Source organism: Haemaphysalis longicornis, unplaced genomic scaffold (genome assembly GCF_048455015.1).
Source record: "Haemaphysalis longicornis isolate Haplotype H1 unplaced genomic scaffold, Haemaphysalis longicornis Haplotype H1 scaffold_4, whole genome shotgun sequence".
Classification (NCBI taxonomy): Eukaryota; Metazoa; Arthropoda; class Arachnida; order Ixodida; family Ixodidae; genus Haemaphysalis; species Haemaphysalis longicornis.
The window spans coordinates 5,509,131-5,535,430 of record NW_027526361.1 but is presented as its reverse complement, the minus strand read 5'-3'; the positions used below and the strand labels follow the sequence as shown (position 1 = coordinate 5,535,430).

Below are 26,300 nucleotides of genomic sequence, written 5' to 3'. Positions count from 1 at the left end.
CTTGCCCTTGTGCGGACTGCGCGAGCACGCGCGCGTCTCGGCTTTCGCTCCCCCTCCTGCGCAGCCTGTGTGGAAGAGAGGAGGAGGAGCGTTGATAAAATATCCCGGCCAAGGGTTGCAACTGGAAACGGCGGCGAACAAACCAAGCAGAACAGGAGCCGGCCGACGCCTGAGCGGCCGGGGGCGTAGGTGGCCCAGCTCAGCACGCGGCAGCTCGGCCGTCCATCGTGGCTCCCTTTCTCCACTCTGCCACCTCGGCGTAAATTTGTCCAACCGTGGGAGGTCGGCTGCTTTTGTGCGCACGCCACCGAAGCGCTTCATTGTTCCACGGCGTGCATTCCGTGCATGTTGTTCGGTTCGACGATAAGTCGCACGGTGAGCTCGCACGTGCGCTTGGGAACCCTGAAAGCTGGGCGGTCACTGCGCCGTCGCCTACAGATGCGGATTTATGGGTATTCTTTTTAACGGGAGCACGTCTTACTCCCGTTTAAGCTCAAACACCCACCACAATGGTTGCTTCAGCGGCTCCTCAGTGCATTCGTACACTTCAGTGCTTTGTTTTTTGTCCAATCTTCAGCACTCGTGTCACAGTTTACTCGTCCTCGTCTCTCTCCCCCACGCCATTTATAGTCTACTTCGCTGCCTTCGTGCCGCGGGGCTGATACTGATGCTGAAGGCGTACTGGGGCTGTTCCCCGTGACCAACGGGGTTGGTGTCCCCAACCCGACCAGCGGGAGTGCGACAATGTTCGGCGCACGGTTAATATCCCCGTGCGGTTTGAAGTAATCCGGAGCCCTCCACTACGTCGCGCCTTATGTAGGCCAGGTGTCGCTTCGGCGCATATTAGCCCCCCGCATCCCCTCTCTCGAGAAAAAACAAAACAAAAAACATCACAGCCGGCAATGCACTTGCTTTGCGAACTGAAGGCCCTCTAATCGAAACCTGGGGGTCTATCAAGGTCTCTTTCTTTTTTTCGGTTGCAGCAGTTTACCGGGGCCACACTGGGCATCCATCAGCAAAGTGTTGAGACTTGCCCTGGCATTCCGAGTCCTTTGAAATCGATTTCCCCGTGCATCGCCGAATCATCCCCCTCAGCCGAGTGGAGGGCGCAAATGGAGCGCAGGAGGGACGCAGAATACGGCCCTTGGTCCCATAAGCCATCATAGTCTAGTACGAGGCATGAAGCAACAATGACAGCTCCGAAAACCGCAGTTTCGCGTGTTTTGAGTAGATCCTGTTGTCGATCCACGAAGTTATCGTTTGGTGCCTGGGGCCGATACGTGCCTTACCCGCGACAAAAACGTGCCAGCGATAAGGGTTGCCGTGAAGCATTCGCGGCGGGGGCAACGCTCGGCAAGGTTCCGGCAGAGAGCGCGTCCTCGCATACCAACGGCCGTTTGGTGCCGGAGCTGCGGGTGTGGCGAGCATCGGCAACCATGCAGTCTCGTCGACGACTTCGTGTGTGCCACTGCAAGCGGCTATCGTCGGGAGGGACATTAGGAGAGATAGTCGCCTCGCGTCTCCCAAAGAGCGGCGCACTCGTGCAATCTCGGGTATAATCACAGCTAGATCGGAATTAAGATTCGGTCGTAGCTTTTACTGACCGCGTTTATTTCTGGGCTCGTGGACATCTTTCGAGAGTTGACGGGTCGCCAAATCCGAGCAGCGCTGCCTTAGCAGCTGCCTAGCTTTCACTCTCATTTCTAGCGGCGACTCGTCCTATCGGCTTTTTTTGTTGTCCCTCGTTCTCCAACTCGATCGGAACATGATCTGGAGTACCCGACCTGGCAGTGACCACAAACTAAGCGCATGGGTTTTAAGTGTAGTTCAAATCTGCACGAAGATTGGGGGCGAATGATCCCTTTTGAAAAAAAAAAAAAGAACTGTGGTCGATTCCTCTGTCATAGAAATCAGTAAAACACGAAATTGAAATGTGTAGCGAAATCTGCACCTGAGCATGATTTGCGGGTCGGCGGCTGTCTTGTGGGTGTGCTTGGTGAGCGACGTCCTACTGGTGGGTCGCTTTGGCAAAGGTGTACTGGCGCCATTTCCGTGAAGGATATGATGTGAGTGAAATCTTGGGGTATCGCGGCATAAACCACTTTCGTGTTAAAATATAAAACCCGAAAACGAACAACCCTAAGTATAACGTACTCTTTAGTACTAAAGGTTGCTTCCCCGCAAGAAGACCCTGTGTGCAGGGGTGCACCTTTTACAGGCCGCGTGCCTCGTTGTACTGGCGTCTTTTCCGTGACGGATATGACGTCAGCGAAATATTCGTGTATCCGGGAATAAAACACTGTCGTGTTAAAAGCGGATCATGGAACCGCTCATAAACAGGGATGCCCTAACGTACGAACGGCCCGAGTTCGCTCAGGACCAGACGTAGATGGCATTCTGATGAAAAAAAGAAAAGCGGCCTTTCCTCCTCATTATTGTTCCCGCTCTGGTCTTCCGCCGCTCTACCTCCCCTCCTTATTGCCCGTGTTAGGTGGGAAATTAGAGCGGCTTTCGTGCCGGTCTCCTTTAGCGTTTCGAGGCCTGCTTACCGCAGTAGCAAGCTTTGCCCACGGTGACACGAACACTAAATCGGTTCGTGCTGAGTAATGCAGTGCTCGATCCGCACCACCTTACCGGCAAAGAGGGAACGAACCTGGCCAAGTTCAGTGACAGTGGAGGACTGAGCCGTCGGCTTTTCTATTGTCCGTGCGCTGGGATTATAAATACAGGGAAGAGCGGTGTCCGCTCTGCAGTGACGTGGAACGGTTCGCGGCGCAAGCTCCGGCGGCGTGAAGTGTGCGCGGCAGTGATTTCGCGGGAGGCGGAAGCGAGAGGAGGATGCTCTCCTTGGTCGACGGCTTCTTCATTCATCATCGGCCCAATCGGCCGCCTCGCACGACTGAGCCTCAAGAATGGCTCGAGATCGCGCCTTTGTCAACGCCTCGGGGCCCCCGATTGGAGCTGCGTTGCTCGAGCGCTCCGCTGTCGCAACCGCCGGCTACTGTGCCGTGACGCCCGTGTGATACGAAAGGGAACGAGCACGGCGCATCCTCCCGTCCGGTATCTCTCCTCTCTCTCTCTTCCACGCAAGGTAGACCAACGTTACTAGAATAAACTTCTAGTAACGTTGAGGTAGACCTCGTCGAGCGAAATCCGCCTTTTTCATTGCGCTGTGGCGGCCTCTGGTGGCGCCGCCGAGAAGCGATATGGCAGGGGTGCAAGTGGGCTGCCACTGCAGCGGAAGGGGAATCAGGGCTGCGTTGCTGGTTGTTTATTTGTTTCACGTGAATTGTATTGCCAACCAAAAGCTGCAAAAGGAATAGCTATGCTGGAAGACGTACGTTTTCAACGAGGGAAACATCTGAACAAGCATGCGACTTTTGCATGCGACTTTGGCCGCGCCGCGGCGCCCTGTTCTGTGGTGCTACTCCAAGATCGGGTACGCGTTCGGTTGGGGAGCGGTGACTCTTGCTCGGATTGGGGGAAGCGGCGCATCGGCGTACTCCGAGTCGGAGTATCAGAGCGACCTCCCGAATACAGCATATAAGTCGGAGCAGCCGAGTAGGGCTGCCTCCCAGTCCTCCCGGGTGGGGTTGGGTTTTGGGGCGAGGTTCGGAGTTGATTGGCATGCCCACACCATGTGGAAGATGTCCGAAGACTTCTCCGCACAGTACGGGCATTGTCCTGTATAGGCAGGATCAAAGTGTTTTAAAACTGCCGGGCACAGCAGTGTTTTGGTGTAAAGACGGAGGAGGGTGCGTTCCTCTGCCTTTGTAAGGCCCTTACAGGGCTTAGGATAAATTGCGTGGCCGAATAGGTATAATTCAGTAATTTCTCGAAAAGTGAGGGCCGGTTTGGGTTCGGGATCCATTTCGGAAGGGTCTGAAGACGTTGCCCGGAGAGTGAGCGCGCGGGCTGCGGCGTCTGCCGTTTCGTTGCCTTCGAGGCCCATGTGAGCAGGAGCCCATACGATGGTTCGAGACGCGGGGGCCCCGAGATAGTCGCTATTTTGAAGGATACGATACGCAAAGTGAGGAATGTACCCCTGTTCAATGTTTCTGCAGGCCCCTCTCGAATCGGTGATGATGACTCGCGACTCCTGGTCTGCGGCTGCTAGCGCGATGGCGACTTCCTCCGCATGTGTTATGTGTTGAGCTCTGAATGTTAGGGCATTTACCGCGACGTTTTGGTGGACGACTGCGGCCGTGTACCACCCCCCATGGTGAGGGCCGGAGGCGTCCACGTAAAAGATTCCGTGCTTGTTCCCATAGTGGCGGGTCAGTGCCTCCGCCCGCGCCAGGCGCCTGCCACTGTGGTCGTCACGTGTCATGTTGGCCGGAAGATGGCGCACGTGCAGGGCGTATCTCCAGACTTCGGGGATGCGTACGCGCTCTTCCGTTAGTGTTGTGTGGTGGATGTGTAGTCGGGCTAATAGGCGGCGTACGTCCCGACGGCGTCTTTGAAAGTCTTGTATATTGATTAGTCAAGTGTGCCTCCCGGAGCTCCGCGAAAGTGTTTACCATCCCCAGGCCCATGAGGCGCTGGTTTGACCTGTTTATCGGGAGGTCGAGGGCACGCTTGTACATCTTTCTGAGAATCACTTCGAGGGCGTTCTCGTCAAACTTGCGCAGATGGAGGTAAGGAGTCGAGTAGAGGACTCGACTGATCACGAATGCATGCGCCAGCCGCAAGGCATCTTTGCACCGTAATCCCCCGCGTTGGTTGGAAACCCGGCGGACCATCCGGCCCACCTGGTCCCCCACCTTACGCAGTTTGGCTATTGTTGTATCTACCCGTCGATGTTTGTGGATAAAGAGGCCAAGTACTCTAATCTCATCGTGTTCGGGTATCGGGCCGCTGGCCAGGGAGAGTTCCATTGTGGTGGTGCACTTAGGCGACGGGCGAATGTGCACAAATGCGGATTTGGACGGGGAGCATTGAAGGCCGCAGCGGCGGGCGTAGGCGTCCACAATTTCCGCCGCTTGCTGCAGGTTCGCCTCAATGTCTCCAACCGATCCGTGTTTGGCCCAGATGGTAATGTCGTCGGCGTACAGCGCATGCTGGACGACTTCGACCTTCGCCAGCTGAGCCGGAAGTTTCATCATAGCCAGATTGAAAAGTAACGGCGAGAGGACCGCGCCCTGTGGGGTTCCTCTCGTTCCCAGTTGATAGGGGCCGTGTTCTTCGTCTTGTATTCGGATGAAAGATTGACGATCCGAGAGAAATTGCTTGATATACCGAAAGGTATTATGTCCACAGTCGGTCTGGGATAGATGTTGCAGGATAATTTCGTGTGTGACGTTGTCGAAAGCCCCCTTCAAGTCTAAGGCGAGTATTGCCTTATCGTTGAGGGGGTATTCGACAGGGTTGAGAATTTCTCGGTCGAGTTGAAGCAGAACATCCTGCGCGGACCGGTGTGGGCGGAAACCGAACATGGTGTCTGCGAATGCATTTTGGTTTTCCAGAAACAGACAGCCTGTCCCGCACCATGGTCTCCATCAGCTTTCCCGCACAAGACGTGAGGGAGATGGGGCGGAGGTTGTCCGTGTTTATGGCTTTGCCGGCTTTCGGAATGAAAGTTACCAGGGCGGTCTTCCATTCGATTGGGAGGGGTGCCTCACCAAGCCAGATCGAGTTGATGAAAGCGAGGAGGGTCTCATAGGCGGGGTCGGGAAGATTGGCAAGCAGTTTTACAGTTATCTTGTCCCGGCCCGGTGCCGTTCCTCGTTTCATTTTAGCTAGGGCCGCCTTCAGGTCATGCAGCTGGAACAGCTGATCCAGCTCCGCGTTCTCGGAACCCGCATACGAGTACGCGGGCCCTCGGGGGTCCTGCTGAGTGCAAAGATACTGGTCGCGTAGCTTGCACGCTAATTTTGAGGTATCTCCATCGAAGCTATGAATAGCTCGTAGGAGATGTTTTTGTGTCTCGGCGCGGGTTTGAGTCGGGTCAATTAGGGCGCGGAAGAGGCGCCACGTGCTCCGGCTAGACATTTGTCTGGCCGCCGTGTTACAGCGGTCCACCCAGTTCGAGTCGGCGAGTTGGGCCGCGTACTCTGCCGCTCGCTGGGTGAGCTCTGCGATACGAATTTTAAGCTTTCTGTTATGTTTTTGGCGGCGCCATCTGCGGGAGAGGCTGTGCCGCGCCTCCCAGGTATGCAGAAGGTGGTTGTCCACCTCCGGCGTTGCCTCCGAGAGCTGAATTTTAGTTTCCACCAAACGAAGGTGTGTAACCAATCCTTGTGCCCATGCGTGGTATCCTTGTTCGTGAATAGAGGCCGAATTGATGTAACTTTGCCGGAACTTATTCCAGTCGGGGAGCCGAGCTTGTGCGTGGGGAGCGATCTCTAGATTTGGCGCGCCAGCAGGTTGGCGTCCCCGGCGATGTGAATGCCTGGTGTGACTGCGACGGGACGCAGAATGGGGCGTTCATGCATAGTGCCGAGGCGGACAGCTCCTATTTGTTTACTTTCGTTTCGGGGTTGGCGTGTGTCGATAGAAACAAAAATTTCACCCTTCATGTCATTGTTTGCCCGACAGTTGCATTTCTAAAACGTACTGCATTCTGTTTTCTCGATGGGAGCTGAACCCGGCCGCGTGTTTTCACTACACGGGCTCAGTTACAGCCGCAGACAGCAGTGGAGTCACCGCGGAGCAGACCGGCCTGGCCTACCCCTGCCAGCCTGTTTCCGGCCTCTTCCGCCAGGGCCTTGCGCATGCGCAGTAGCGTTGTGAAAGAGGCGCGGAGGTACTACCGTGCTCTTTTGTACTTGTGTAGTCATATGAATGTCCGATCTCCCTATTGCGCTACGCACCATGTGCGGCCGAAAGGTAGAAGCCGGGCGAGTTGGGCGGTAATGCCATGGGGAGTGTTATGTGAAGGCCGATCCACTGCCCGCGCTTCCACCTCGGAGTCTGCCGGTTTTCGGCCGCAGTTGAGAGCGGAAGTTGACAATGACGACGATGAGACGATGGACGTTGATGTGGATCGATCGCTCTTCGATGATGTCGTAGTCGACGATAGATGGCTCGTTGGTCGAGGGCACGTAGCAGACGACTGACTTTTCAAGGAATATTTACAGTTTATTTACAAGTACAACTATGTACAGGGCATGTATTAGCCCTCAACATTGAGCCGAGCCCGCAACATGCGAGACTCGCCTCGCCTCTCGATCGACCTGATCTCTCAGATCTCCTGATCTCTGACTGACCCCAAACAATCCACAACATTCCGTTTTTGATCACAAAAACCCCGCCTCTAAAGTGGGCGTTTAAGAAAGAGTGAAAATCCCTCCCAAAATGGTTGAAAATCAGCACTCATTGGCCACAATTACACCCAATCACGGATACATTCATTCCCCCTCACGTGACCCAACGCTCTCTCCCCACACGGGTTCGAGCAACAAACAAACCAAAATGGAGCACTATAGAACGGTACAAACCCAGTCGAGCGGTAAACAAGCCGTTTCGAAGAACGCGTGTCTCTTACCACGCCGAAGCCTTTAAGGTCATAAATTTCCCTTTTTTGTGACTGAGCACGGAATCTACCGCGTCTGACACTCGACTTCCGCGAAGATGACGGTTCACGGAAACCCCGCTGTGCCATATGAGTGCGAACCCGTGTTCTACAGCCTCGCCCTCTATGGGGTGGCTGGACATGGACGTTTGACGAACGCAGTGCCTATTCTGTGGACCAGTCCACAGGATAGTGTTCAGCTTTATTCTGTGGACCAGTCCACAGGATAGTGTTCAGCTTTATTCTATGGACCAGACCACAGAATAATGTTCAGCTTTATCCTGTGGACCATTTGAGGCGGCGCTTGGCGGTGGTTCTGCCAGGGCGCCTCACCAGGGACGTCCGGAGCCTGCTGCTCCGGATGCGCCTCAACTGTTGCGAGGTGGCGGCCCTGCTGCACCACCAAGGACGACGCGCCTCTCCCGCCTGTGCCGACTGCCCCGAACCCGAGACGCTGGAGCACCTGCTCCTGTCCTGCCCCGAGCACGCAGCACACAGAGCAGTGCTGCAGGCTGCACTCCAGCGTCTCGGACGGCCCAGACAAAACCTGCAGGACCTGCTGTTCCCGACGGGTCCTGCCAGCTCCCGTCGTGAAGTGTTCCGACACCTCCTGGCATTCCTCGAGGCCACTGGACTAACCCAGCGCCTGTAGCTGAGGCTACTCAATGAACACTTGTGCCGCTGTCGCTTACGTAATGCCCCCCCCCCCCCCTCTTTTCTTTTTTTTTCTTCTCTCTTTCTCTGTCTCTCTCTCTCTCTCCTTTCTTCCTGTCTTTCTCCTTCACACCTTTTCTATTCCACCCCTAGCCTCCTCCCAAGTCTTTTATCCCCTCTTCCCCTCCCCACCGCACTGGGTTGTATGCAGGTGAGCTCCCTACTGAGCTCAATAATATCCCCAGTGCACTTTCCTTTCCTTTCTTCCATCCAATCACTTCTCTCTCTCTCTCTGTTCGGCGCGGTCGTGTCGTGCAACATTTTTTTTTTTAGATACTTATTTCAGTTTCGTAACTGCGCCTTCCAGGGCGGGCGCTCCGGTCGCGTGTTGCGCGGTGTCGGCGGCAGCGTTGACGGTGTGCGCCGGTCCGCTGAGCTCTAAGTTGCGGTGTGTAGTGCATGCGTGTCTGCTCTACAAGTTTCTTCTTTTCGCGTGCGAGAACCTTGCTTCTTCAGCGCGCGGTTGTGCGGCCAACTTAACTTAGCGTTTTCTGCGTGGTTTGTCCACAGGTTTGTGATCTGGTTTACAAAAAACCTAGGCTATGAACCTAGTAACACATATTTTTGATGCCGATTTTGAACGTACTGCAACATTTTTTTAGCAAGCCTGCCCCGAAGTCAACTGAAGCCACGCCAAGCTTGTTGTTCTATAATAAACATTGCGACTACATATTACAAAGTTCGCGTGAGACAAATACGGCACAAACTGAGCGTCCTGTAGCGTTAAAACGGTCGGCATCATGTCATCGGGAGTTGAAGACGTTTCTTTGCCCGCCTAATTTTTGTGAACGTGAACTCGGCCGCATTTCGCCGCATCGTGGTCGTCGTGGTGTGGAACGTAGGGCTCGCCGCTTCGGAAGTCTTTGTTGATTTCGTGTGTTCTGTTATGCTGTGTACTAAATGCCTGACGACGACATTACGCTACCTGCATCGCTTGCTGTGCGTAAAGGGGAATGCTGTTCTGATTAACGGAGTTGAAACCGTCGGAGAGGGTAGGGGGGGAGGGGATAGAGGTATACAGCTTTGCTGTAAAAGTCTCTTGTCTTCGAAGCACGAAGCGTTCTAGCTCGAGGCGTAAAGGAGAGTCTCTGTGTTTTCCTTTTTTGTACTATGCTTTTTTTTTTCTTTATTGCATATAGAACAAACAGGCACGTGAATGACTACGACGCTGGTTTAAAACACATCAGTGTCGGTTTAAAACTCGCTCACCGAACTTTGGTGGTCAAAAACTATCATACACATCGAAAGAAGACAATTCTTCTAAAATTGGTAACCACGTAAGCTCCGGGCACTGCATATTAATTATGCGTTACAAAGCGCTCTAGCGCGAGGCGTAAACGAGTGTCCCGGTGTTGTAGCACCGTGACATGAGAGGACGATTACGACGACGGGAGATGCCAGCCCCAGCCCCTAAGCGGCTCGGCCCCTAAAAAGAAGTAGGTGCCGACAGAAGTAACTGGAGCATGCGAGCTGTGGCCGAACCGCATAGGAGCATCGTGTAGTTGCACCGGCGGTAAACGAAAGGGGCAGAACACGCATGCGCGCCTGCCGACGGTGATAGCATTAAGAATTTTTCGGTTTTTCTTCATTAGGCTGCTTGGTTTTATTAAAAGCTTTTTAGCAAGAGATTTCCTCCTCGTTCATTTTGTAAAAGACATAAGCATGTGCCCCATGCACAATGCATGTGCTCAGCCATCTCACAAGCGTCAGCTGCTTAAGTGGGCTGGGAAATTATGTGTACTGTTCCTGTAAATAAAGATTCCTATTATTATTATCCGCTCGTACAGCCGGCTGTGAGGTAGGTCGGGGCGCCAAGACAGCACATGAAAGAAAACAGCGTGTTTACGGAGTCACGAAACGTTTTCGTCCGCGGTCGTACAACCGAATGCACTGAAGAGGCAAAGTTCTCGCACAAGGGTAAAGGCAAACGCAAGCGAAAAGAAGAAACTTGTAGAGCAGACACGCAACTACACACTGCAACTTAGAGCTCAGCGGACCGGCGCACGCCGTCAACGCAGCCGCCTAAAGTCCCTCCAACTCGCGACCAGAGCGCCCACCCGGGAAGGCACAGTCGGCGCAGTTACGAAGCTGAAATAAGTATCTAAAAAAAAAAAAAATGTTGCACGACACGACCGCGCCGAACAGCACCGCCAAGCGCCGCCTCAAATGGTCCACAGGATAAAGCTGAACATTATTCTGTGGCTGGTCCACAGAATAAAGCTGAACACTATCCTGTGGACTGGTCCACAGAATAAAGCTGAACACTATCCTGTGGACTGGTCCACAGAATAGGCACTGCGTTTGACGAAATGCGTACCGGAGCAGGGAAGCAAATGACAAAGGCGGCAGTGCTGTCCCCGGGTCTTAAGAACCCGTAATTTACTGCCGCCACGTGCCGAACAGAGTGCGCGTCTGGCATTCTGACTTTTCGGCTCTTAACGATTCCTGAAACCAAAGGCAGCAGAGTTAGTTGCCCGTCCACCGGAGACAGCAGCGACACACACACTTATAAATCTTGACCTCCTCGCTCCCGGCCATTACTTTGACACTTCGTTTCACCGTGCGGTTGGACCCTCGTCGCTAGCGCGCTCCGGCTGCACCCTCTGCAGCGCTGCTCTGCGAGGCGGCGCAGTACCCATTCAAGGCTGCGGTCACGGCGCCGGGCCGACTTCGAGCGTCCCCGGCATCCTTACAACAATGAGCGGGAGCGCCAGGCGCGCCACTTCTCGGAACCTGCCTCATGCGCCCCCCGACTACACGAAGAAAACGCTTCCCCATCGTCGCGTTCCGCTCTGCCCATTCATCTCCTCGTCCCAAAAAGGCGGGAAAAGAAAAACGAACGACCGTAAAACGAGCAGCTGGCGATCTTTGCCAATTAAGAAGGGTGCTCGAACATAACACCTCCCCACCAAGAATGTTGTCCGTACACTTGCTGTACGGACAACATAAACTTTTGCCGCGGTTTAAGAAAGCCCATTTCACAAGAACGAAAAAAGACAATCACTCATAGCACGTGCTACAACATAAACACCCAATGAGTGCAACAACACCACTGAATACGCAGGCAACATTACAACCGTGGCGTGCTCCCTTGATACAGAAGAGGCAACCAATACCACTGATGGTGTAAACAACAACACAGCACATACTCCCGCAATAACACAGGCGCTCCTACAACACTGGATAACGTTCTCATCGTCTCTTCGCGCACGCGCACAAGAATGTTTTCACAAACCACAACACACACTGTTCAAACGGTCCAGTGCCCACAACTCCACACATTCACAAGGTGGGCCCCACTTGTACATTCCATGCTCCATGAAGGCGGTCACCACACTTTTACTGCCAACGGGCATTGAAGGCCCCACCTTAGGTTTAAGATTTCCCGCTTTATTCGGACAGATCTCCCCTGAGCTTCGCCATCACGCGGCTCTCAATTATAGCTCTCCAACCTTGACAGGGCATCAGCACATTTGTTTAACGACCCTTTGATGTGAGAGAACTGCAGATCATATTTCTGCAGGTCCAGACTCCAGCGGGTTAGGCGAGCGCTTGACGACGTAGAGCGCGTCAGGTACGTCAACGGATTATGATCGGTCACTACTTTCACCTTAGCGCCGAATAGCCATGTATCCAAACGACCAAGTGCCCACACGACCGCAAGCGCCTCTCTCTCAATGGCTGACCACTTTGCCTGCTGGGGAGTGAGCTTCTTACTGAGAAACGCAATGGGCCTTTCTTCCCCGTCGGTCTCCTGCGCTAGGCACGCTCCAACCGCCATCTCAGACGCATCAGTTGTTAAAATAAACTCTTTACCCACCTCGGGTACAGTTAGCGTAGGCAAGCTGCTCAATGCATGTTTGACCGCGTTGAATGCACTCTCTGCCTCCTCGTTCCAAGGAATCGCATTTGGGACTCGGCGGTTAGTCAGATCGGTCAATGGAAGCACCATTTCCGAGTAGGAGGGGATGTAGTCGCGGTAATAGTTAAATAACCCTAACGCACTACGCAGGTCCTTTTTGGTTACCGGTGCCTTAAGTTGCAAAATGGCCTCCACCCTCTCCGGGTCGGGGGAATGAATACCCGATCCGACCACATGACCGAGGTACCGGACCTTTGACTCTGCAAATTTGCATTTAGCAGGATTAACTGTGAACCCAACTCCAGCAATAGTCGCTAGGACCGCGTCAATGTGCTCGAGGTGCTCCTGCCACGTTTCGGAATACACTGCCACATCGTCAATGTATGCACAGGCATACCCTCTATGCTCCTGCAGGGTTTCATTCATGACGCGCTGAAATGTGGCGGCCGAATTGCGAAGCCCATATGGCATCACCTTCCAAGCGAACAACCCCTTAGGCGTTGCAAAAGCGGTGTATCTCTGGGAGCTCTCCTCTACGGGTATCTGCCAGTACCCCCGTGTCATATCCAAAATCGTCACGTACCGAGCCCTGGCTACCTCGAACAGCAACTCCGTGACGTTTCCCATCGGAAAGTTGTCAACCTCCGAGACAGCATTCAGCTGACGATAATCAATGCATAGCCTGACGGAGCCGTCTTTCTTGGCTACACACACAATCGGGTGCGCGCAGCTACTAGCTACGGGATACACCAGGTCCCATTCCCTAAGCTCATCAATCTGTCGGTCGACCTCAGGTCGAAGTGCCACTGGGACTCTATATGGGTACGCCTTTCCGGGTACTCCACCGGGCACTATTCTGATCTTATGTTCACCTAGCGCGCACCTGCCTGGTTTTTCGGAAAACGCCTCTTCATATCGCATGATGACTCGGCCAAGCTCCTCGGCTTGCTCGCTCGTCAAATGGTTTGCCTCACGCAACACCTCAAGTATCTTACTTGTGCCTTTTCCAGAGCACGGGGTACTTTCTACCTCTCCAAATTCCGCGTCTTCCTCGAATATTACGCCTACGTTGTTTGTACGGACGTAATACTTTCGCAAACGATTTGCGTGCACCCAGCGCTCCGTTCCGTCTTCAAACTGCACCACGTAGCTGTCAGGGCGCTTACGTTCTTTAATTTTGACCGGCCCGATCCATTTGGGGTGCATCTTATTCTGCGGATTGGCATCTAGGACCAAAACCTGCTCCTCCTCGCTGAACTCCTTTGAGCGAGCCCTCAGGTTATATTTCTCGGCGTATGCCCGCTGTACACCTTCTATTCGCTCGTCCACCGCTCGCGCCGCCTCCGACATCTGCTGCCGGAGCCCCACTAGATACTCCGTAGCTACTTTGTTGAGCCCGACAGGCGGCGACCACTCCCCTGACCATGTTCGTTGTAATATACTCAGGGGGCCTTGCGGCACCCGGCCGTACATCATCTCAAACGGCGAAGTACCGGTGATCTCATGTGGCACCTCTCTATACGCCCACAGCATGCATGGAATTAGGCGATCCCATTCGCGCCCCCTTTCAAGCATTACATGCCTTAGCATGGTCTTAAAGGTGCCGTTCCACCTTTCCACTATGCCATTGCTTTGTGGATGTTCCGGTGTCGAAAATCGCATCCTGATTCCCAAACGTTCAGCGAGCTCCCTTGTCAGTGTAGCGGTGAAATTTGTACCTTGATCGCAGCAGATCAGCTGTGGGGTACCAAACCGTGAAAACACTTCAAGGAGCGCCTGGCACGTCGCCTGGGCTGTCAAAGAGCGGAGCGGAATAACCTCGGGCCACCTGGTGCACAGGTCTATGAGGCACAGGGCATACCTGTGCCCACGCGCTGAAGTCGGTTCGATTGGACCGATACAATCCAGATAGACCACTTCGAACGGTTCTTGCGGTCTTGTCAAAGGGGTTATCGGAACTCGATCCGTTATCCTCCGGTTAGAGAACATCTGGCATGAATGGCAAGACTGGCAATATTTCTTAACGTCTCCCGCCAGGTTCGGCCAGAAAAACGCACTCCGGATCCGCTGTTTTGTTTTCTTTTGCGAGAAATGCCCGCCACATGGCCTGTCATGCGCTAGTACAAGTACCTCCTTGCGGCGCGACTCCGGCAGAACAAGCTGCTTACACCGTCTACCATCGATCGTTTCCAGGTGAAAGAGAAGGCCATCTTCTATCACCATCCCATGTGTTCCCGTTCGCGCCTGCTCCCACGTTTGTGACAGCGAACTGTCGTCCCTTTGCTCTATCACAAATGCTCTCCTCGCCTCAGCCTCATTCTCCCGTGGCAGTGTGTCGACTGCGGCAACCTGCGCTATTTCTCCGCTTTCTCCATTGCGCTCGCGTTCCTCGGGCTCTAGGGTGATTATCGCGTGCCCCACACTTTCCCGCTGTGCCATGTCTTTCTCAGCCTGTACAATCCTAGCGGCTAGATCATCGGCTTCTTTCTTGGCCTGCCTGAGCTCATCGTAAAGGTCGGGTGTAAGGATCGCGTCCACCCCTTCCGCCAACTCGTTAGTCACCGCGCAAAGCGTTACCAACTGCGGGTTCACGCTACCCTCACCGGTACTCAAGCTCAAAGGAACGTACATGAGGTCTGCCTCTACCGCATGCCCAAATGCACCACGCATCGTTAGTTTCCCCGACCCCTTCTCACTTACGGCGTCTGGAATCAGGTCCCTTCTCACAACTGTTATCTCTGCCCCAGAGTCCAAAAGGGCTCTAAACGGGGTCTTCCCAGAGGTTAGCTCGATCCATGTCAGCTTAGATACCTGCACCCCCTTGCTCACTCCACACTCCAACACGCCCCCCGGGTCACAGTGTGCCCTCGCGGTTAGTTTCGAAGAAGGCGGTTTATTCGGTCGCTCCGGAGGCGGTTCTCCTCTCCTCTCCTGCGGGCAGCTCCACTGCATGTGACCAATTCGGCCGCAGCTGAAACACTTCGGAGGGTTTCTCAACTCGCCTCTCTTGTTTTTGTCTGCGAACTCCCGCTGACTTCCCTCGCGTGCCCCGTTCGAGTCACCGCTCCGCTGGTTTACCACGCGATGCTTCGGCCTGCTGTCTTCAAATTTCTCCGCAAGCGATGCAACCTCCTTTGGTTTCAACCAATCCTTCGTTTCATGCTGAAGAATGAACGCACGTAGTTCGTCATTCATCAGCTGTTTAACCCGATCTGCTACGAGCAGAGATCGCAGCTCTTCGAGAGAACGAACGTTGCGGCTTCGCAAGTAGTAATCTAACAGCCCTTCAAGCTTAGTGACAAACTGGCCCCATGTCTCATTTCCCTTTTTGCAACCGTAGAGCCTGCGTTTGTATTCTTCGGGAGTCAATTTTAGTTCCTCTAAAATGACATCGCGGACTTCCTCAAACAAAAGCCTTCGACCATCCGACTTGTTTGCAATCAGCGCCCGGCTCCTTTCATTTAGGAACGGGACAATGATTGATCCTGCAGCCTCATTAGGAATATCCCAAGTACGGATCATGTTCTCAGCGCTGCGGAACCATGCGGGCACGAGCTCATCGGATTCCGGCATCGGCGCAAGGACTGCTCGTAGTGAATCTGCCCATCCTTTCAAATTTGGCCTATTACCACTGTCCATGCTACCGTTCTGCTGCCTTAATCTTTCCAGTTCAATCTGCAGCTTCAGTGCCTCGATCATTTTGTCGGCGTCGCTGGTACCGCCGCTCGCTACTGCCTGTTGCCCTGTCACCATTGACGGATCGCTCAAATCTGTCCGATTAGAAGAATTTGATTCGTCAACCTCTACGGCTTCCCCCTGTTGCTCCTGGGATCGTGTGGTGGGCGCCATCATGAAACCGGAGGAAACAAATCAGGGCCCACCTGTGTTCCCTCCGTGTCCCGCCTGGCGTTGCCGGTGCTGCCGCTCGCCTCTCGACGGCCGGTCGTAGCGTCGCTCCAGTAGCCTCGCACCTATCTGTCGCTCCGTTGAGTCTCAGCTCGAACGCTCGAACGTCTCGTTCGACGACGCCGGGTGGTGCCGCTCGCTTCTCGACGCCGGTCGTAGCGTCGCCCCCGAAGCCTCGCACCAACCTGTCGCTCCGTTGAGTCTCAGCTCGAACGCTCGAACGTCTCGTTCGACGACGCCGGGTGGTGCCGCTCGCTTCTCGACGCCGGTCGTAGCGTCGCCCCCGAAGCCTCGCACCAACCTGTCGCTCCGTTGAGTCTCAGCTCGAACGCTCGAACGTCTCGTTCGATGACGCCGGTTGCCGCCGCAGCCGCGGAGACCGCTCCCGTTGCAACTCTCTCTCCCGTCCCGAGCTCTGCTCGAACTCTCGGACTCTCCTTCGCTGAACCCCGGGTTCTGCCGCAGCCGTGGAGACTCCGCTCCCTGGGGCCTCTCACTGGGATGTCGCCCGCTCCTTGAAGTAGCCGCCCCGTCGTCCGCCGAAAGCCACCTCGACCGATCCTGGTCACGGCACCAGTTGACAATGACGACGATGAGACGATGGACGTTGATGTGGATCGATCGCTCTTCGATGATGTCGTAGTCGACGATAGATGGCTCGTTGGTCGAGGGCACGTAGCAGACGACTGACTTTTCAAGGAATATTTACAGTTTATTTACAAGTACAACTATGTACAGGGCATGTATTAGCCCTCAACATTGAGCCGAGCCCGCAACATGCGAGACTCGCCTCGCCTCTCGATCGACCTGATCTCTCAGATCTCCTGATCTCTGACTGACCCCAAACAATCCACAACATTCCGTTTTTGATCACAAAAACCCCGCCTCTAAAGTGGGCGTTTAAGAAAGAGTGAAAATCCCTCCCAAAATGGTTGAAAATCAGCACTCATTGGCCACAATTACACCCAATCACGGATACATTCATTCCCCCTCACGTGACCCAACGCTCTCTCCCCACACGGGTTCGAGCAACAAACAAACCAAAATGGAGCACTATAGAACGGTACAAACCCAGTCGAGCGGTAAACAAGCCGTTTCGAAGAACGCGTGTCTCTTACCACGCCGAAGCCTTTAAGGTCATAAATTTCCCTTTTTTGTGACTGAGCACGGAATCTACCGCGTCTGACACTCGACTTCCGCGAAGATGACGGTTCACGGAAACCCCGCTGTGCCATATGAGTGCGAACCCGTGTTCTACAGCCTCGCCCTCTATGGGGTGGCTGGACATGGACGTTTGACGAAATGCGTACCGGAGCAGGGAAGCAAATGACAAAGGCGGCAGTGCTGTCCCCGGGTCTTAAGAACCCGTAATTTACTGCCGCCACGTGCCGAACAGAGTGCGCGTCTGGCATTCTGACTTTTCGGCTCTTAACGATTCCTGAAACCAAAGGCAGCAGAGTTAGTTGCCCGTCCACCGGAGACAGCAGCGACACACACACTTATAAATCTTGACCTCCTCGCTCCCGGCCATTACTTTGACACTTCGTTTCACCGTGCGGTTGGACCCTCGTCGCTAGCGCGCTCCGGCTGCACCCTCTGCAGCGCTGCTCTGCGAGGCGGCGCAGTACCCATTCAAGGCTGCGGTCACGGCGCCGGGCCGACTTCGAGCGTCCCCGGCATCCTTACAACAATGAGCGGGAGCGCCAGGCGCGCCACTTCTCGGAACCTGCCTCATGCGCCCCCCGACTACACGAAGAAAACGCTTCCCCATCGTCGCGTTCCGCTCTGCCCATTCATCTCCTCGTCCCAAAAAGGCGGGAAAAGAAAAACGAACGACCGTAAAACGAGCAGCTGGCGATCTTTGCCAATTAAGAAGGGTGCTCGAACATAACAGCGGACTTGTGTCGATCCGGTTGTAATTCCCGATCGATCCGTAACCGAGCGGCGGGGTCACGTGCGTTTCCACCCCACGCTTACCTTGGAGAAGTTGCGTAGCTTTCCAGTCCCCTTGAAAGTGTTATTTTGGGATTTGCTACCTTTTAAATTAAAAACGAGACAAGACTGCGGCATAAATGAGAAAGACGTTCCATTTGTGGCAGTTAACGTGACGGGGTAAACGGACTCTTACCATTTCGACGTCTTCTTCGTGGCTGTTTTGTTTCAGTGCGCCCACGGTGCGCCGAGAATCCGCGAGTACGCATGTTTCGTGTACATTTCGCGAAAACGGCCGCCCTACAAACAGAGGAGGTCCTGTAACCGTGCTGCCAAAAACTTCCGAAGTCGAGCACATCTCTCTGTGGAGTGCGGGTTGTACCTGTGCTGACTGGGTTCAGCAGCTCGCAGTGCAGGCCCGTTCACTTTCTCCCATTGCGGCGCGCTCATTCATTAGTTTATTTGTGCGCGGCGTGGCCGACTGCGGGTATGCATTCACGTGCCGCTTGGCACAAGTCTAATCGACGGTACGCAGCTCGGTGGCGGCTGAGCGGCATGCTGCTGCTATGCAACGCCCACGAGAGAGAAGGCCTCGCTACGGCGTCGTTGCTTAGCCTCTGTTCACATGGTGCCAGTGGGCCACCACTTGTAAAGAGAAAAGATAGCCCGGCGGGAAACGTCAACGGGAGGGGAACAGGAAGATTCTGCCTTGCCAGAAAGGTTCGGCCTGGGCCCGGGCGGAGCGGCTTAGTCTCCCAGCCTTCTTGTCGTGTGGGCGTTGCGCTGCTCCTGCTCCCAGCCGCAGAGGAGGCGCGGGACAGCGTCGGCCGGCCAGAGAGCGCCTCGGCGGCAGCGTCTGAGCGCAACCGTGACCGGAATGCATAATGAACGAAGCGGGGCCGGCCGGGCTTACTTGACCACTGATCGCAGCGACGCCTGGCCGATAAGAGGGGCCGGATAACGGGCGCCCAGCGCCTTATCTCTGCAGAGCGATTGGCTGAACACGCCCGAGATTCGGTCGCTACGCGTGGTGATGGCGTCGAAACTTGGCTGCTGACATCAGGGGGCTCGCCTCGGGCTTATGACTCTCTGTGAAGACGTCCTTCCGAGTCGATGTTACTCCGAGCCGACGGTTACCGTAACGACGCAACCGACGTCGCTGCTAGCAAATGAAAACGATGGACACTTTGCGTTTTGTCAAAGTCTTAGTGGGACCGATGTCTTCCTGTCAAGAAAACTAATTCATTTCCCCGTGGACCGGTTGGTCGACCGAAAAGCTCTGATAAGACCTCTGGACACTCGGCATGGGCGGGAGACCGGGCTGTGATTGTGACAAAACGGTTACTTGAAATTCGTGAAAAAGGAACGGTTCTACACTCTTAGCCAAAATGGGAGAAAATAAGACTAACTGCAGCAATTACGCCTCGCGAGGAACATTTAGTCCCCAAAAGACCAAACGCGCCAAGATTAGGGCCGTGTGCAAAATGAAGGGACCAAACGTTGGTCCCTCGACGCGAATGGGACCAACGGAAAGACTAACAGCGCCCGTTGCTCCCGCAACGTTGCTGTTGCTCCCCCTGGCGGGGGCCCTCCGATTTGTTTCTACTTCCCTCCGATTTGTTTCTACTTGTTCGGCGGCCAGCGGGGACGGACGTGCGAAAGGTGAGCTGCGGCGGCGACCGCTTTTCCCCATTCGCCCTTTTTTTGAAGTTCGTGAGCTTGCATCGTAGCGTCAGAGTGCTGAGCTATTTTTTAAAACCAACGCCAGTCGATTCGCTGTGCGTTACTGCCGACGGCGACCTAATTTTTATTTGTTTCGGTCAATATTTACCCAATTTTTTGCTTAACCCTAAAATAGTAAAAATGTAATTTCTCTTTAAACAAGTGGCCCAACCGCATAAATAACCGCCCCAGCAGGAGCAGTGTACAAAAAGGAAGCTAACCGCTAACTTCTTTTCTGTTTAAATTGCAGTTTTAATACATTTATAGCCAGAAATGTCAAAGCGTGGTTAACACGTGGCCGAGAATCTTGAAGGGCTCTAACTTTTTAGGCAAACATATGAACACTAAAATAACAATATGGTACTGTTAGGACACAAGAATTACTCGCAGACATATTAAATTTTAAATGAAAACGTGATATTTTAAGCACGAAAATTACAAGAAGTCTGGCAGAACGCCGGAACTGCAACGGACGCGTACACTCTGAGGCTGAGTAGGGCAAAAATAGTTGCACCCTCGTAACCGCAACTACGTCCAGAATAAAACTAGACAAAAACGGTTAAAATCTGATGTAAATTGGCTGAGTAAGGTATTTTTTTCCATAATTTGCGGAACCCGAACTTGTAATCTGCCGGACCACAGCAGAACGGCAAAATGAAGTCTTCCTTGAAGGCGCGGTCTGACCGCCGTAATAAAAATCCTCTAACAAAATCGTAGAATCTTTATGTATGTCACGGCAAGTTTTTTTTTTTTTTTTTTTGAGAATACAGTGTCATCTAATGGCCCCTTTTCCAGTACCGGCCCTCCTTGTGGCCGCCACGGCGAACCTAACTGGCAGTAACGCGCCCCCCCAAAATTGTTTGGCTTTCGGGGAACTCGTTCACGAAGCATTCTCGTCCTGCAGTCCTTCCCGCACCCACCCGTCACCCGTGCCTTTCACGTGAATTTCACAGTAGCAGGCGGCACGCTCGCGTGACTCATCTAACGTGGCCGAAAGCTTCCTTCACTTTTTTTCATTTTCGTTGCTCCCTCACTGGTAGCCACGCGCTCGCAGCGTGGTCAGCCTCAAACATTTTTGCCCCTTTTCTTTGAAAGCCTTTTTTTGTGTGCACGTACGAATTCACTGTGAACTGTCCGTAAAGAGGAAATAAAAACGTGCAGCCATAGCCACTCCCCATGCAGAAAGCTGAGAGGACGCCGTTTTGTTTGTTTCGCCCGAGGCTATTTCTGAAACATTGTTAAATTTATTAAACATTGAGAAAATTTGGCTCTTAATACATTTTCGAAATAAAAACGCATTCTTCGACACCGGCATCACAGCCAGAAATCAATAATGACCTTGTTCTATACAAACCCGCACCATCAGCGCAGGAAAGCAGGTTTTCTTCCAATAAATAAATATTCCTTCTTGTTTTCTTTTTATTTTTGATTGCAGTCAAACCATTTTGATTTAGAGCTGGTGCTGACAGGAAGCGTCTCTTTCCCTACATGTCTTGTGAAAGAGAGGGAAGAGGCCCTTGTTTCGTGCTACGTAAGCCTCTGAGAATGATAGCGAACCTGCATGCGAGAAATGAGCAATCTTTCTATTTTCTGTTGCCCTTATACAGTGGTTCAATGCGTTGAGTGAGGGAGCATGAGTCCCCAGGTTCTATTGCTGGTTTGAGTGGCGTCTTTTCTGCTGGAGTCGGAAAAACAACAATGTCTGAGTTTCGCTTGTTAACTACCGTGGCCATGGTCTTAATTAATCCGTAGTCTTATACGCAGTGCAATTCACAGGCCACATTTGGCTGCACTACATAAAGCGTTGATTTTGCTTCTTTTTGCTTTTTGAGGTACTTTTTACGGATGCTTGTTAGGGCTGCTGGAAACTGCGTTTTTCTCAATTTTGCGTCCTACCATGAATAACACTTCTTTCGTTGCCCTATTTATTTCCTGCAGGAGCGTGACGACATACGCCCATTGCCGACAGCGTAACGGAGGTTGGCTGTCTCCTCTCAACGGGCAAGTACCTCAAGACAAGTGGAGCACGCTTGCGTCAAGGACAGCAGCCATGTATACCCGGAATAGCCCAATACTGGGCGCATCGCCTCAATAAGGTGTGCCGTACAGGCCTTCGAAATAGAGACTCCAACGTCAAGAGTAGAGTACGGTTTACTTTTGTTGTGTATGTTGCTCACACAGTGTTGCAATAAAAAGCTTGAAAGTAACATTTTCTTTGTCGTGAGTACTTTGTCGTGAACAAGTGGCCAAGAAATACTGCTTCTGGTCTCTTGTGTTTACTCCTGTCTTCTGAATTGTCGGTCTAATGGAACGACAGTCATTCATGGAGTACTTGCACGAGCCAGCACATCGTCTTTTAGTATGCACGGTTAATCCAGAGGGGAGCATTTGCAGGGATGAACATTTAGTCTTGAAAGCATCAATTGGTCTAGGGAGAGTAATGGGAAAGATTAACGATTGATACTCAGAGGACCAACGGTTGGTCTCCAGTCGACTAACAGGGGTGACTAACAGTTGATCTGCAAGGGACCAACAGTTAGTCTTCATGGCGGACCAACAGTTGAACCATCAAGGGATTAAGTGTAGAGGGACTAACAGTTGGTACCCTTGCCGTTAGTCCCAAAAAGGACTAATTCTAGTGGCAACGCAGTTAGTCCCCAAAAGGACTAACGCCGATGCCCCGTTAGTCCTTTTTGGCTAAGAGTGTAGGTAAGACAATACACGCCTCGATCGTGAATAAGGACTACAATAGAATGCCTTTCGCTCATAAACCACGTATCGGCAGTCAAATAGTGCGTGAAAAATCGCCTCACGGGTTCGTTTTTCGTTTCCCATTTGCGTCTTTGAAGGTTTGTCAATCGATTGGACCCACTTTTAGCTTTCGCGCTTCTCCCAACTTTCGATAGGAAGGGATGGTTTTTCTTTTTCTTTTTGCTAAATGTATCTCGGTGGTCCCCGGCAGGTTTCTGGCGTCACTTTTGTTGCGCCGTTTTTCTATATATGCTGTATTTCTACGTGGTCTCAGCGAGAAAACTCGCCTGTCCGATCGTAATGCCTGGTCAGTTAGTACAAATTCTGTTAGTACAACGCGCTGGGGACTTCATACGTAGATACCAAAGTCGGTTTATTAGCCACAGAAGAACGTCTTCCACTTGCATCTATTAGTGAAGTCGACTTTAGAATTAAAGAGATGGAGATATTTATAAAGCGGCAGCCGCCGTTCTTTGACAGCAGACTTCTCATAGTCCACTAGAAAAATGTCTTCTCAGCCATGTGTTTGTGTTGTACTCAAGCCGGCTCCAAAAGGGCTGGGTGCATAGCTCGGATAGGGGTATAGGCGGATTTATGAAGATGTTTAACGTGAGCCCATAGCGCATTCATATTTTAATGTTACACCTCCAAAAACCTCTCTTTCCTTCCCTCCCCCTCACTCTCTTTTGCACACGGACGCAAGCGCTCGTTCGCGGAGAGAGAGAGAGAGAGAAAAGCTTTTATTAAATATATGCACGCAGGCCTGCTTAGTCCTCACATTTTAGAGGACCTCTGGTGACGTCTTCAAGCCGCTGCCTGATGTACGCCGCCAGTTGCCTTTGCTCTTCGGTGGTGCTTCTTGCGGTCAGCCATCCTTTGTTGGGTGTGTTTGTAGTGTTGTGTATGGTTGCGCAGTCCCAGAGGATGTGATCTTGGTCCAGTATGACGTTACAGGTGGAGCAAGTAGGGGGTGGTGCGTCAGGATCTCCCCATATCTTGTGTAGTCCAGCTGGAGTGTCCAAGGTGTCTGTTTGAGCTTGTCTTATTAGGGTTGCTTGGTGTCTTGTGAGCGTGTCAGGGAGCTGTGGCAGTCCCCTCCTTCCCGTGGAGTAGTCCTTCAAATTAGGTGCTGTTGGGACCGTGAGCGTTTGATTTGGTTCGAAGTTGGCAGGAGCCCGGGCTGCTGCTTCTCGGGCCAGCTGATTAGCTTTTCCGTTGTCTGTCATTCCTTCGTGCCCAGGTATCCAGTACACTGTTACAGCTCCCTTGATGCTGTTGTTGATGGCCGTAGCTGTGGGTCGGGGCCGTTCCATGCTTAGCAGTTGGTGACGGGCGCTTTTTGGATCCGTGTGCTTCGTGGGGCTGGATGTGTGGGCAATGGCCGTGGCGATTGCTGTGAGTTCAGCCCAGATGGGTTTCATAGGGGGGATACACTGCTGGTACTCCAATTGTCCTTTGAGGTCAGCATACGCTATACTGTCGCAGGTTGCGGTTCCCTCTAGCAAAGGCTGCATTTATAATGCAGACAAGATATGGAAACATTCGAGGGGTCCGCGAGATTTGGGCGGCATTTAAACATCCGCGGATGGAAAGCGGAGCTCTCCACTACGACATGTCATTAAGACCGGACGTGCACCTTGGGCGCTTTAGACGCACATCCCCGCTCCCCTGCTTTCTTTCATTTGCTGGATGTCGTGGTCGCAGCGCACATTTTTAATCGAGAATGCAAGTTTGCGCGGTTTCTTCCTTGGTCATCCGGAAGAAGCAGGCCGCGCGCGGCGTCGTCGTGATAAATTGAACGGGGCGTGCAACGAACCGAGTGTACCACACGCAGTGGTCGAGCTGCTGCAGAGCAGGGAACGCGCTGTTCGCTTTGCCCCGCCGCTCTTGGAGCTGTCCCGTGCGCCTCTGACCACAAGTGGGGAACGAAGTGCCGCTGTCCGCCGGTGGGTGTCAAGCCATAAGTTTCGCCGCCGGCTCGTGGCAGCCCCGGGAGGGAGGAGGAGAAAGGGCGCCCGCTCGCAAATGAGCCCGCTGCGGCGGGCCTGTCTGCTCGGGGGCGTCCCGCACGCTAGTCTAGTTGCGTGCAGCGGCTGCAGGCTGACCGACCGCAGCGCGAAGAAGTGCATGCATGTCCAAGAGTCAGCGGGCCTCGAGACAAAGGAACGCTATATGCGGGACCCTTCTTTGTCTGCAGTTTGTCTGTCTGCAGTTAGACAAAACTTTCGTGTTCTATTAAATTCCGAGACTGCGCTAAGCCTGCTGGAAGGGATATTGCTTGTGAACGAATGAGTGGTAGCACTAGCAGTCCTGCAAACCATAAGCGTCCTATTTTCTACGCTACTACATTCTATAATGGGCTGGGGGGGGGGGGGGATAAGTACTGAAGCTTCTAGTTAATTAGTCCGAATCCGATTGGCATAGCTTGCACGAATGTGGCTTTGAGTGAGTGAGTGAGTGCTTTATTGATATATAAAGTGGAAAAGAAGTGGACTGGGGATATTTTGAACTCATTTGGGAGTTCAGCATACAACCCAGTCCGGGGGAAGGGGAGAAGGGGAATGAAAGGGGATAGGCGGGAACATATGGGGACAGAGAACCAGGGAGAAAGAGAAAGAAAGAGGTAAGGAGTGCGTAAGGCTGGCCGGCAGGCATTGGGCCACAGCCGTTGTATGAGGTTGGTCTCCGCGAGGTAGGCTAGGACAAGTCGGAATGCTTGGGACCCGTCGGGAAAAGCGGGCCCATCAGGGCGTGGCTGGGCAGCCCGAGACGCTGGAGTGCAGCCCGAAGCTCTGCTCGCGGGGAATCGTGCTGGCGGCAGGAGGAGAACAGGTGCTCCCAGGGTCTCGGGCTCTGGGCAGTCAGCACATGTGGGCGACGACCGGCGGCCTTGTCGGGGCAATCGAGCCGCATGCGGAGGAATATGAAGCGGGCTTCCCTGCGGCCAGGCAGGCTTTGTGGAGCTTGGCCGCTGATCACTTTGTATGCTGGTGTTTGTTGCAAGTGAAATCAATTCGCAGTGGGTTTCGTGGAATTTCGGTGGATGGAAATAAATTTATCTCAACTCGCTTGTTTGTCTATAAGGTGTATTCACAGGGCCTTGAACCGCGCGGCGGCGCTACCTGCGCGGCGGCGGCGACGCCATATTTGAGGTTGCACTCCGCCGTGCGGGCAGCGCGTTTCCCGACGCGAAACGTTGTTTGCGGCGTGGTGCTGGCAAGAACGTTCGTGTGGACGGTGTTTTTCTCTGCGTGATTCGTGTGTTCGAGAATGCCTGGTCGTAACGAGTAGCCAGCATATTGTTTTCGCTGTGAAATTACGGATGCGCTGTTCACGTCTCGTATACAACCGCAGACCCGAAGCAGGCCGAATAAAGAAAGCAAGCGCACCGTTTTTTGTTGTTGTTGTTGTTGTTGTTGTTGTTTCGAAGCGAAGGCCAGGGCAGCGCTTGAAGACGGTATGATTTCGCGCGACGAATGCAAATTGTCCGATGGTTTGACAGACGCGAACAGCGGCGAGCATAACCCTGTCCGTTTTGGCGATTTCGCGCTATCTCGATCGGTGTCATCCCCGTGCGCCGATTTCCTTATTTCCTCCGTTGCTTGAAGCGACCGTGGTGCGAGTTCAGAAAATTTCTTCACCCAAGGCTGCGAGGATATTTGATGTGGTGGTGGCGTCTGAGATGAGGAGGTGGTTTTATTGTGCCACCCAGGCATGTTGCGCGCTTCTTGAGGAATATGAGAGACGGCGAGGTTCTCTGGCGACAGTGTTCTGTGCGTTGAAAGCACAAAGGTCGTCCATTTGAGCTCCTAATGAAGCGGAACAATTACGCACAGGGTCTGGGTGGAAACCATCGCGGGGTAAGTACGTGATAAAATTAGGTATGGTGGCGACGACAAA

The 26,300-nt window shown here is 53.3% G+C and overlaps 2 protein-coding genes across 5 annotated transcripts in view; one reads left to right on the top strand and one right to left on the bottom strand.

The window, feature by feature from the left end:
* Vang (Strabismus domain-containing protein Vang) overlaps positions 1-26,300 on the top strand; it is a 172,481-nt gene that overhangs the window by 60,658 nt on the left and 85,523 nt on the right. The gene's annotated exons all lie outside the window — the stretch shown is intronic.
* LOC144180261 (uncharacterized) lies at positions 3,503-5,223 on the bottom strand. The gene has a single exon (XM_077708638.1). The coding sequence runs from the start codon at positions 4,328-4,330 to the stop codon at positions 3,518-3,520; it is 813 nt and encodes a 270-aa protein (XP_077564764.1). The 5' UTR covers positions 4,331-5,223; the 3' UTR covers positions 3,503-3,517.

What these genes read in the sequence shown, in the direction of transcription:
- LOC144180261 (XM_077708638.1), bottom strand. Translation starts at nt 4,330, where the DNA reads ATGACACGTGACGACCACAGTGGCAGGCGCCTGGCGCGGGCGGAGGCA.